The 13315-nt window shown below is 44.5% G+C and overlaps 1 protein-coding gene across 2 annotated transcripts in view; it reads right to left on the bottom strand.

Annotated features, from left to right (window-relative positions):
* Positions 1 to 1521: 1521 nt before the first annotated feature.
* LOC145335764 (sodium-coupled neutral amino acid transporter 3-like) overlaps positions 1522 to 13315 on the bottom strand; it is a 144995-nt gene continuing 133201 nt past the window's right edge. For both annotated transcript variants that reach the window (XM_080181492.1, XM_080181498.1), the window contains exons 15-16: positions 13110 to 13213; positions 1522 to 8408 (exon numbers count right to left, since the gene is read on the bottom strand). In XM_080181492.1, coding sequence (XP_080037618.1) covers positions 8304 to 8408; positions 13110 to 13213 — 209 coding nt within the window. In that variant the 3' untranslated portion in view covers positions 1522 to 8303. The remainder of the gene's footprint in view (positions 8409 to 13109; positions 13214 to 13315) is intronic.

Raw genomic sequence — 13315 nt, 5'->3', positions numbered from 1 at the left:
CAGGAATAGGGTAGCATGAGATTGTGGTCGGTGCTAACTCGATGGGCCAAATGGCCTCTTTCTGCACTGTAAGGATTCTATAATTCTATAAAAAAGTATAATGTACATATTGTCCAGTTCCAAGGAGGATTGGCAGCAAGTAAGAAATAAGTTAACTTGCCTGATTTGTTCAGTTAGGCTCTATTGTCAAACAAAAATCTTAAGAGGTGAAATTGTGAGTTTTGTCAGGGGCAGGCTCCAATAGAATTTAATTTAATGGACAATCTTTAATTGGAACATGATTGGTGGTTAGCAGTACCTAACAAAGGAATACAGCTTTCTTTAATAATCATCAATATTTTTATAAGTTTATTTATTAGAGTCACGAATAGGCTTCCATTAACACTGCAATGAAGTTACTGTGAAAATCCCCTAGTCGCTACACTTTGGCGCCTGTTTGAGTACACTGAATTTAGCATGGCTGATGCACCCAGCCACCATGTCTTTTGGACTGTGGGAGGAAACTGGAGCACCCAGAGGATACCCACGCAGACATGGGGAAAATGTGCAGACTCTACACAGACAGTGGCCCAACCCAGGAATTGAACCTGGGTTCTGGTGCTATGAGGCAGCAGAGACAACCAGTGCCACTGCCCCCTCCCCCAAGGGAAAGATTGTTTACTGAACCGGAGAGATTTTGGCCGGAATTCTCCGCCCTCACCCATGGCTGAGATTCTTCCACTGCAGTGAATGGAGATTTGGATGGGTGCCAAATTCTCTGTTCTCACCGGTTGTGTGAGACCAGAGAATTCCAGTCTTTTATCTCTCTGCTCCTTTACAGAGTGTTTCATTGCTTTTCTCCTTCACTGCACCAGCATTGACAAAGCAACCAAACGCATCCCAAAAGAAGCCTACAAGAGGGTTACAAATTTTGGCCAGGCCTGACAAAGAGTCATACCATGAGCATTAAAACTTTCTCTTTCTCCAAATACATTTCTAAAGGATTTGATTCGACAATTTTCAGCTTTTAGAAGTTTCTCCCTCTTACCTGTACTCATAACTGCCGGGACACTGGAGAGTATAAACCTCTCATGGGTACACAAATCCAACAATAGCCTTTTGATTAGCTCTGCATGTAGTTTATATTCCCACAAAGTTAGTAAATTGTCTCTTTATGGCACAATGAATGCAGGGTATTTCTGCAGGCCAACTTTGGAGGGATATTAGTGTGAATCCCAGGCACAGTGGGTAACATTGCTACCTCACAGTGCCAGAGACCCAGGTTCAATTCCCGGCTTGGGTCACTGTCTGTGTGCAGTCTGCATGTTCTCCCCATATCTGTGTGGGAAGATGTGCTGCTTAAATCATTGGCCATGCTAAATTCTCCCTCAGCGTATCCGCACAGGTGCTAGAGTGTGGTGATGAGGGGGTTAACACAGTAACTTCAGTACAGTGTTAATGTAAACCAACTTGTGACACATAATAAGTTAAAGTGAGTTTCTGGATAGGTTAGCTTGTTTTAATCAATGATCACACGAGGTATCAGATTTAAAATTGTTTAATATTTATATTTTTTATATACATGATACAGATCCACTCGACACAGACAGTTACGCAAGGCGTGGGTCTCAAAAAAAGACTGAAGGAGGCGATAAAATACATTTTAGAAGGTTTTTCCTTCTCCACCTTATCCAACAAAAATGTCACCTTATTATGAAACACAAATCAACGTTACTGCGCCAGTGTGGCAAAAAAATGAAGGACTTTCTTAAGTAGACTAATAATTTTTTTTTAAAGCAAATGGTCGCAAATAAATACGCAAGCTGATTTTACTGAATGCCAATCCACTTACACCCTCCCCAATTCTAAATGAGAATGACAGGTAATTAAATACCCACATGAAGGTATGGTTACCGTACCGAGCAATTGAGTATCTGGTGTATCATAGAATCCCTACAGTGCAGAAGTAGACCATTCTGCCCATCGAGCCTGCGCTGACAACAATCCCACCCAGGCCCAATCCCCGTAACCCCACATATTTACCCTGCTAATCCTCCTGACACTAAGGGTCAATTTAGCATGGCCAGTCAAGCTAATCCACACACCTTTGAACTGTGGGAGGAAACCGGAGCACCCAGAGAAAACCACACACGCACACAGACAGAATGTGCAAAACTCCACACAGACTGTGACCCAAGGCCAGGATTGAACCCACGTCCCTGGTGCTGTGAGGCAGCAGTGCTAACCACTGGGCCACTGCGCCAGTCATAATTACCCAAAGATCAGGGTTCTGATGTTAACGTAGGTGGACTAACATTGAATCCAATATCCTCCATCAAGGGTTGCTTCTCTCCAATGTCTATGCTGACTTGTCTATGCTCAATAGACAATGTCTATAGACAATGTCCATGCTCAACACCGCTTCCAAAAGCTTGTGAGATTACTATCAAATAAACTGGTTGGACTCTAACCTGGTGTTGTGAGACTTCTTACTATGCTGACTTCCCCAGATGGAAAACCTAGGTCCCTCACAGTTGCAACTAGCAGGCTGGGTTGCTGGGCTGAAATGCCGTAAGGAGGGATTTGATTTAAAGGTTCAAATTAAATTGTGGACTATTATAGGCCCAAGTACATAATGAGGTGACCACAGACTGACTGGGAGTCTTTGGTTCCAGAAACGTGGGGTCCCCAGCTCACAAGCAAAGGCAATTGGGGGAGTGCTGGGCAGAGAACAGATTACTGTCTAGTTTCATGTCTGAGAGGGTGCCTTGGTTTTAGGCAGACCATAAAAAAACTACTGATGAACTAATGGAGATAAAATCAAAAATAGGATGTGAAGCCGGTTGTTAGGGTAGATGCGACTAATCAAATTTACTTTTGCACACTAAGTTAATGCAATAAGTAGCATAAAGAGGGATGATAAGAGATTAGGGAACTTCAAGGGTTGCAACTAACTGAAACTTTAATCAGTGGGGAGGTTTCTTGCACAAAATCTGGACCTCTTTTTATTCATTTGTGGGACATGGGCATCACTGGCTGACCAATGATTGCCTGAGGGCAGTTGAGAGCCAACCACATTGCTGTGGATCAGGAGTCACATGTAGGCCAGACCAAGTAAGAACAGCAGATTTCCTTTCCTAAATGACATCAGTGAACCAAATGGGTTTTTCCGACAATCAACAATGGTTTCATGGTCATCAGTAGATTCTTAACTCCAGATATTTTTTATTGAATTCAAATTCCACCATCTGGCGAGGTGGGATTTGAACTCGTGTCCCCCGCAACATTAGCTGAGTTTCTGGGTTAATCGTCTAGCAAAAGCCAGCTAGCCATCACTTATGCAACCTCAAGAGCTTTACAGCCAGTTAAGTAATTTTGACTTTTAATTACTGTTGTAATCTGGGAAATGATGCTGCCAATTTGCACATGACAAGATTCCACAAGCAGCGAGGTGATAATGACCAGATAATCACTTTTATTTCTGACGCTGGAATAAATATTGGCCAGGCAAATTCTTCAAAATAATGCATTTTCCAACATCCACTCGAAAGGTCAGCGGGGGACTTGGTGTAATGCCTAATCCAACAGACAGCACCTCCAACAGTGCAGCACTTGCTCAACGGATGCACTGAGGAGTTAGCTCAGTACAATAGTGAGACATGAACTCACAACCTTCTGATTTAGCTGAGAGCTGGAGCCACTGAATGAAAGCTGAGTATCTTGATGGGATAGAGCCTAACTGACACAAAACAAAAACAAACTGCTGCCGGGTGCTAGAAATCTGAAATAAAAACAGAAACTGCTGGATAGTCTGGCAACATCTGTGGCGAGATAGTTAATGTTTTGAGTCCATATGACCCTTCTACATAGGAAAAGAAATATGCTTAAAGACCAATGCACTGAGCAGCAGATGTGGAGGGACAAAAGACTGATTGAACAACAGAAAGAGCGATAGAGGATCGAAGCTGATAGTATCCCGCTCGAGCAGAAAGATTCTGCTCCAACTCTCTGAAAGAGCATCCCATCCATGCACTTTTCTTCTGCCCTATCCAGAAACCCCTCGCATTTAGCATGGCCAATCCACCTAACCCACGCATCATTGGACACTAAGGGGCAATTTAGCATGGCCAATCCACCTAACCCACGCATCATTGGACACTAAGGGGCAATTTAGCATGGCCAATCCACCTAACCCACGCATCATTGGACACTAAGGGGCAATTTAGCATGGCCAATCCACCTAACCCACACATCTTCGGACACTAAGGGGCAATTTAGCATGGCCAATCCACCTAACTCACACATCTTCGGACACTAAGGGGCAATTTAGCATGGCCAATCCACCTAACCCACAGATCTTTGGACACTAAGGGGCAATTTAGCATGGCCAATCCATCTAATCCACACATCATTGGACACTAAGGGGCAATTTAGCATGGTCAATCCACCTAATCCACACATCATTGGACACTAAGGGGCAATTTAGCATGGCCAATCCACCTAACCCACGCATCATTGGACACTAAGGGGCAATTTAGCATGGTCAATCCACCTAATCCACACATCATTGGACACTAAGGGGCAATCTAGCATGGTCAATCCACCTAATCCACACATCTTTGGACACTAAGGGGCAATTTAGCATGGTCAATCCACCTAACCCATGCATCATTGGACACTAAGGGGCAATCTAGCATGGTCAATCCACCTAATCCACACATCTTTGGACACTAAGGGGCAATTTAGCATGGTCAATCCACCTAACCCATGCATCATTGGACACTAAGGGGTAATTTAGCATGGTCAATCCCTCTAACCACATTGAAGAACCACGTTGAAGAAAAGGAGCAAAAGCCCTGCTGCATTGCAGGATTAATGAATTAAAGAATGACACACTGGCAGATCAGAAATAAAAGGTCTAAGGCATATTTACGAGCCAATGGGTGGAATTGTTTGCGCCGGCAGGATTTTCTGGCTCCGGTACAGTGAACAGGAGTTTGGCTGGGCACCAAATACTCTGTCCTCGCTTGCAGTGGTAGCAGGGCGTAAACAGCCGATAAGATCGGGCCCAATGAGTCGGACCTCTCGTGTGTTTTGTAAAAGATAAACACGGTTGTTTTGCTGAGGTGGGCAAGTGGAACCTTCCAAACTTGACCATATCATGAATGTTAATTCCCCCATCACGCCGGTGTGACACACATCTCTTGTGGATTACTGTACATTCAGAAAGACTTACAGGGTCATAAGACAAGAGTATGTTGTGTAATATAGCAAACAGTCAACTACAAAAACATACACAGTTTCTCTTCACACTTCCAGACACAAGCGCTATAAGGCTTTCCCACTGCTATGCAGAACATAAAATATTAAAAATCTTTAAACCTTTTTTTATTTTCTATTAAATTAAAATTTAATTACACATTTAATAAAATATAAATATCGTGTAAAGGAATCTGATAAGATGAGCTTCATTTCTAAACATGACTGCTGCAATCTAACAAAAATAAATCCACAAAGTTGGGGAGCAAAGGTTACTGGAGATTTCCACCAACACTATTAATATTGCATAGGACTACACGAGTCAAAAATAAAATCCAACTTTCATTCGATCAAAGCCGTTGACATTATTGTCACAAAATAAAACTCTTTGCCCCCAGAATTATTATTTTATGAAAGTGTTGGGATGTTTCCAAACCAGCAAAGACGATCAGTACTTTACTAACCATCCAGTAGCCATTTTGCTGCACGTCCATTGTATTAAAAGTTCACGGTTAAGTTCCCGGCGAAGAACTTTATTTACTTATTAAAATACAGATGTAAGATTAAATCATTAAACGTATTAGAGGATGACCTCCATTCCCCTACATTTCAATTAAAACATTTTCAGTTCAACAAAAAGCAATTCATAGAGGTGTGATTTTTAAAAATTTCCAAAGGTGACTGTTTAATCTGCCATCTCCCATCTCTACGTCTCACAAACACAGGTGCCGCCCGACCACTGGGAAAGTCTGAAGACAGGTGCAACTTTCTAATGGGCTGGTGGTCAATCTCTACAATGGGCTGGTCCACTTTTCTTGATGGACTGACCCAGTGTTGAGAGTGCCACACTGCCCATCTCATCTGTTTCCAGCAGATGACTGCCTTCGCAATGGCAGCAGTGCCGAGCGACTGCAGGGAATCAGCTTCTCCTTTTCCTCCTCCACCTGCAAATGGCAGCCAAATGGTTTGAAACAGGCTTGATCTTTCCGTTCTATCTCCAGAGGCCGGGCACTGCACCTGACAGATCGCAGTTATTCATTCTTCGATGGGTGCGCTATAGAGTAGGGTTGGTGGTTACAAAGACTTGGGTGGAACTAGCTATATCTCATCCCGTGTCTTTCAGCTTGGGAAATGGTGCAATCAATTCAGTGTGTGTTGCGCAACTGGCTCACCTTTCACAGAATGCCTAAAGTGCAGAAAGAGGCCATTCAGCTCGTCGAGTCTGCGCTGACTCTCCGAAAGATCATCTTGCTCAGGCCCTTCCCTCCAACTTATCGTAACTCTGCATATTTCCCATGGTTAATCCTTCTAACCAACCCACCTTTGAATAGTAAGGAGCAGTTTAGCATGATCAAACCACCTAACCCGCTCATGTTTTGGACTGTGGGAGGAAACTGGAGCACCTGAAGGAAACCCATGCAGACATAGGGAGAATGTACAAACTCCGCACAGACAGGCACCCGAGACTGGAATCGAACCCGGGTCCCTGGCGGAGCGAGGCAGGTGTGCTAGCCGCTGTACCACCCCTTTTCAGGAATAGTCTTAAGGATCACAACCCTGATTCTAACATTCCAGAGCGGAGAGCAGCAGCCTGGTTCGCCAGGCTGGGTCGCAGGCAAGTTTTGCAAGCAGCCCCTCAGAAGCCATGTGTCCACTGATGAGGAAAATGTTTCCCACCGTAAACAGGCATCTGTCTTCCAAACCTTATTGACAACCGTTTGCACAACTGAATAATCGAGTATTCCACAATGACTACAGAGCTCATAGTCTTTGTGGGAAGAAGGTCAAAAGACAGGGTTTTAACGGGGGCTATTTCCAAGGACAATAAAGTTGATAGGGAGTTTTTCAACACAGAAAGAGGGCCCTTTGGCCCATCGTGTCTGTGCAGGCCATCAAGTGCCTATCTACTGTAATCCCATTTTCCAGCACTTGGCCTGTAGCCTTGCTTGCTATGGCATGTCAAATGCTCATCTCAATACTTCTCCAATGTTGTGAGGGCCCAGTACTGTGCTTATAGTGAGCAAAATCTAAGCACTCCATTAATCTGCTAAATATCTATCTCTGAATAATTTAAAATATATATCTATATTGCTTATCATGTTAAATTATAAATCTGATAGGTAATGTCAGTCTTCTCGTACCTTACCCGAGTGGCCACCTTTCACACGGAAGCAGCCAGTGAGTCTGCGGGCTGTCAAAGTGGGAGCAGAACAGTTGAGCATGAGCGCGATTCAGGAACTACAACAGTCTGCGGAGTTCTGGATAGCGGAACACCCCTCCACACCAACCCCTCACGAGCCTGGCGAACCCCCTCACCGTGGCTTGGCTGAGACCAGCTCACTCGGCACAGAGAAAGCTTCGCACCGGGGCAATGTGGCCAGGCATGGACGGTTCCCCTTTATAAACCACGCAGGGCATTCACCTACCGAGACATCAAAGGCTTTTCTTTAAAAAATAAATTAAGTAATCAGGCATCGGAACTGCTGTTACCTATGACAAAAAAAAAGTGCACACAGCGTTTAGTAGGGCGACGGGAAGTGGAAACAGTGAATGGCAGCTCAGAAATCTTTGCTTTGCTTTGCAATGCTCCTAACCATCTTTAAAAATGCTTCTGTATAGTGTTCAGTTGTGTCAAAAGACCACAATGTAAAATATATATTATAAAAACAAGACTTAGCCCCCCCCCCACCCCAATATACCCAAGGTGCTAAATTCAGGCCCCAGGCAACTATACCTGTGACCCTACACTATACTAAGCCAGTTATTTCACAGACTAACACTGCAAATGCCACCTCTGTCCTAGATCTATACAAAATAACTTAGAAATGTTGCAGTTTTATAAAATCTCATGCAACACATTTGCATCGATTCATTACTATACAGTTATATGGTATAAAAATTGCTGGTGTGCAAAACTATATATATGTACAGTACTAGCAGTGTCTCATTACAGAGGGGGCAGGGCGGGCATTGGGTTTGTTGGCAGTTTTCTATCGCGATTTTCTTGCTTGTTGAGAGTGAGGGAGGGGGGCACTTGGCTCTCCCTGGACGAGGCACCCTGCTGTCTAGTGGCCCCCGTTCACATTGCCGCCTCCTGTGGACCAGTCGATGATGATGAAGCTCAGGCTCATGGTCATGAAGAGGAAGCCCAGACCCGCAAAACACATCGCCTGGGAAATAAAGAGAAAGACACGGTGAGCTGAGGGAGAAAGGGTCAAGCTCCCAAACTAGCGGGAAACTGCCAGGAAATGAAGGGTGGGGGAGCGGTCCGTAAGACAAGAGAACTTGGGACTATACCATTGCGTCCACTCCAAGCCAACATTGCCAGCACTGAAGAGTTGGGCCAAATGCCTTCTTTCTGTGCTATATAGTCTGTATAATATTAAATGCAATTATATAGCACAGAATGAGACCACTCAGCTTATTATGTGTGTGCTGGTTTTATGAAAGGGCTACCCTCTCCCTTATTCATTCCCTCCATTGCTACATGGTTTTTCTTTTTAAGTAGATTGTCAAATCTTCTGAATCAGCTTCCACGTTTCAGGCAGCACATTTCATATCACAACAACTCAGGATGGAGCAAGAAAATGTTCTTTTCCCCTCCCTTCTGGAACTTTTGCCCATTATTTTAAAGGTGTTCTCCGTGTTACTGACAAGGAAAACAGTTTCTCCCATTTCAATTCTACTCAAAACGCCTCATCATTTTTAACGGCTTTGAAAAGGGGCTGCCCCTCGACTAACAATTACCCGTTAGGCAGCTTCTTTGGATTTAACCAATGCCATTTCGTCCAAAGTGTATCAACCAGGCTTCACCAAAATGGCTTTACAGAATCACAGAGTATTGCAGAGCAGAAGAGGCCCTTCGGCCCATTGTGTCTGCACCGATGCATGAAAGGCCCTGACCTGCCCACCTAATCCCATTTGCCAGCATTTGGCCCATAGCCTTGAATGTTATGGCGTGCCGAGTACTCATCCAGGTACTTTATAAGGAACGAGATTTACAAGAAGGGGATTCCCATTTCCACAACCTGCACGGACTGAGTTGGACAACATCAGCCAAGGTGCTATTCACCAGCAGACATACCAGCACATATCTGTATGGCACAGTGGTTAGCATGGTTGCCTCACAGTGCCAGGGACCTGGGTTCGATTTTTGTCTGCGCTGAGTCTGCACGTTCTCCCCGTGTCTGCATGGGTTTCCACCCACAATCTGAAAGACATGCTGGTTCGGTGCATTAGCCATGTTAAATTCTCCCTCAGGGTACCCAAACAGGTGCTGGGGGTGCTCAACTCTTGCTTTAGTTATCCTCTTCCTCTTTTACACATTTATGAGTATATTTTGACATTTCCTTGATTTTACTTGTCAATATTTTTTCATGCCCTCACTTTGCTTTCCTAATTTCCTTTTCAATTTCACTCTGATACTTTATATACCTCTCTTGGTTGACTGCAGTATTGAGTCCTTGGTATCTGTAATAGCCTTTCCCTTCTTTATCCTTCTCCATAAACCACTTGAGTTCTTGGGGGTTCCGCATTTGTTAATCCCACCCTTTCTCTTTACTTGCTCGGAACCCTCACTGTTTTGTCTTGAATGCCTCTCACTGACTTATGTATCTTCAAGTCCTTTCCATAAGACTTCAGCAAAGTGGTGAGATAATGGCCTAGTGGTAATATTGCTAGATTATTAATCCAGAAACTCAGCTAATGTCCTGGGAACCCAAGTTCGAATTCTACCGTGACAGATGGTGGAATTCAATTTAAAAAAATCTGAAATTAAGAATCTACTGATGACCATGAAACCATTGTTGGAAAATCCATCTGGTTCATGAATGCCCTTTAAGGAAGGAAATCTGCCATCCTTATCTGGTCTGGCCTACATATGACTCCAGAGCCACAGCAATGTGGTTGACTCTCCCTTGGGCAACTAGGGATGGGCAATAAATGCTGGCCAGCCAGCAACACCCATGTCCCACAAATTAATTAAAAGAAATCATATTTTACCTTTCCCCAGCTGAGAAGTTTTGCTTCTTTTCCATTACTATTCTAAATCGAACTAAACTCGAATGACTTCCACCAAAATGCTTCCCAGCTGATGCCTCTTTCATTTGTCCAGCTTCATTCCCTGAAACCAAGTCCAAAACTGGCCCCTCCTCTTGTAATGTCTTGGTTTAAAAAACATTCTCCTGAATACATTTTAAGAATGCTGCCCCTCCATCTCTTCCACTCTGGTCGTATCCCCATTCACTGGTGAACTATTTCAGTCTCTAATGAGGAAAGGAGAAACAAACATTGCATGGCCAAAAAAATCCTCTTTCAAATCAATAAAATAAACAGAAGCAGATTGGCATAATATCCCCTTATCAGGATCTTCCTAGTAACCAATCTCCACCAACACCTGCTATGCAAATATCTCTTTGTGCCAATCCCAAAAGGTTCACATGTAAAGTTTATTTATTAGTGTCACAAGTAAGGTTTACATTAATACTGCAATGAAGTTACTGTGAAATTTCCATAGCCGCCACACTCTGGCATCCGGTCGGGTCAATGCACCTAATCAGCATGTCTTTCACAATGTGGGTGGAAACCGGAGCACCTGGAGGAAACCCATGCAGACACGGGGAGAATGTGCAAACTTCACACTGACAGCGACCCAAGCCGGGAATTGAACCTGGGTCCCTGGCGCTTTAAAGCAGCAGTGTTAACCACTGTGTCAGCCAGTACATGTTAAAACAGGCCTTTCCAATGACAAGCATATTCTGCGCCAGTGCAATCAGGGCTTACATTACTTGTTCCCTAAACAGAGCCGGTGGAAAGAGAGAAGAACCTGTGAGCATGTGGGCTGTGTTGGATTTAGAAAGTTGCTTCAATAAATAAGTTGTATTTGGTTCATATGCCTTCTCACCCTTTGCCTTGAACAGTGTACAGAAAACGGCAAACATTTACTCTGTCCTAAGAGTGGGGTCTAACAGTCGTCCAATGTGTCTAGGCTTTTGAGTCCATTCGTAAACATGTTTTCCCTCCAACTGCCTCTGACTAAACTCCAATAGATATGTCCTTAAATAGTCCCCATTGTGTTTGGCTGAATGTGAACCTGTCTAGATTGGCTGTAGCCTACACTGCAAGATGCACACTGCTAAAGAATCATAAAATCATTATTGTGCAGAAGGAGGCCATTTGGCCCATAGGTTCTGCACTGACTTAACATCATTATCCAGGCCCAATCCCCATAATCTTAAGTATTTACTGCATTAATCCCCCTAACCGACACATCTTGGGAGACTAAAGGGCAATTTAGCTTGACCAATTCACCTGGACTGCATATCATTGGAGTATGGGAGGAAATTGGAGAACCTGGAGGAAACCCTCGCAGACACGGGGAGGATGTACAGGCTCCACGCAGACAGTGACCCGAGACTGGAATTGAACCTGTGCCCCTGGAGCTTCGAGGCAGCAGCGCTGACCACTTGTGCCATAGCGTGACATCAGTAAGCAGACTGCACAGCAAATGGAGGACTCACAAACATTACACATTCCTGGTTTTGAATAACTTCTGTGTCTCAGTGTTGGATCCTGTACACGTGCAGCAGTTCACTCAAGTCTGATACTATAAACCTTATCCTTACGCCAATTCCTGTCCGTGCGCCATCCTGTGATCTTTCCCGAGCTGGCCAATTAGGGATCAGGGGTCAAGTTTGCTGCTCAGTTAAGTCTGGCAGGTGGGCTCTTGAAGTTGTGTTGGGGGGGGGGTGGTGTGGGTGGTGTACTATAGGAGTCCCTCCAGCTTGGATGCCAGAGCAGATTATGTGAGAGCGAGGGTGCTTCAAAATGGAGTTCCTTCTTTCCAACCGTTAAAAATTAAAATACATTTTAAAAATCCAGCAGCCAGGCCACTGTTGCCGGAGGGAAGGAAGTGGAAGCCGGGGGAGATTAACTATGCACAGGTGGGGTGGTGGGGGGGCGGCGATGGCTTGTTGTGTACTTTTGGTTTGTACTCATGCTTCCTGTCACAGGCCAATCTTTATGAGGCAGTTTCAACTTGTGTGTGGGGTGATATTGGTTTGTATGTGTTGTGTAGCAACGGGTGGCATTGTTTGACGATGGGTGGTGAGTGGTGAGAAATGTTTCTATGTGCTAATTATGCGCCGTGTGCGCTTCGCTTGCCTGAAAGTCTGGCTCCCTCGTCTGCGACTGGAAGGCCACATCATGGCAGCTGCACAGGTCCCTGATTTCCAACAATTGACCTTAAATAGCCATTAAGAGGGTCAATCGGCTACTGCTGCTGGAGGCTGGGTATCTGCCTTTGTGCCAGCATTCCTGGGCCCAGGTGAAATGACCCAGGGATGGGATTGAGGCAAGGAACTGGCATGCTGACTGGTGGAGCTTTTTTTCAAACACCTGCCTACCACTGTACCTTACTCCCTACAGAACCTAAAAGTCCAGCCCCCCACCCCCACCCCAACCACCTGCCCACTCAAGCCACTATCCAACTGCAAATTTAGTCCTTCTTATCCCAGACTAAGGGGCAAAATCTGGAATTATATGGGCTTTTGTGCAACTGGTGCTACGTGAAGCTAATTGATGATCGGTTCAATGGACCAGAATCGCAACAAGCCTCTCTCTAACTCTAAATCCTGCCTGGACAGACCAACAGAGGCGGGGACACCCCTGGACAAAAGTTCAGTGCAAAAGTGCACAATATTCACGGTTCCCGTGTTTGTCATATCAATAATGTTTTTGAAAACAGGAATCCCAGGAGATTGGTTGAACATAAATCTATGGTGTGCTATCATTTTAACAAGAAATGCTCTGAAACTGATTACTTGATACAGAACAACTTCTGCATTTTTGGGCTTTGCCCACTGGAGACGTACCAGGATTTTTGGAAACGACCTCATTGGCTCTTCTTCCTTTGGCATTATCCGTATGTAGAACACAGCTGGGAAGATGAAAATTAAACATGGGGCGGAGGTAGCACCTGGAGGAAGAGAAGAGAAACCATTAACTTCAGACCGGCCTTTCAACGCACAAGCATTTTTTGAATTTATATGAATGATATTTTCCCTTAGGCACCAGGAAT

Source organism: Carcharhinus amblyrhynchos, chromosome 3 (genome assembly GCF_965287045.1).
Source record: "Carcharhinus amblyrhynchos chromosome 3, sCarAmb.v2.hapA, whole genome shotgun sequence".
Classification (NCBI taxonomy): domain Eukaryota; kingdom Metazoa; phylum Chordata; class Chondrichthyes; order Carcharhiniformes; family Carcharhinidae; genus Carcharhinus; species Carcharhinus amblyrhynchos.
This window is presented reverse-complemented; position numbering and strand designations above follow the sequence as displayed.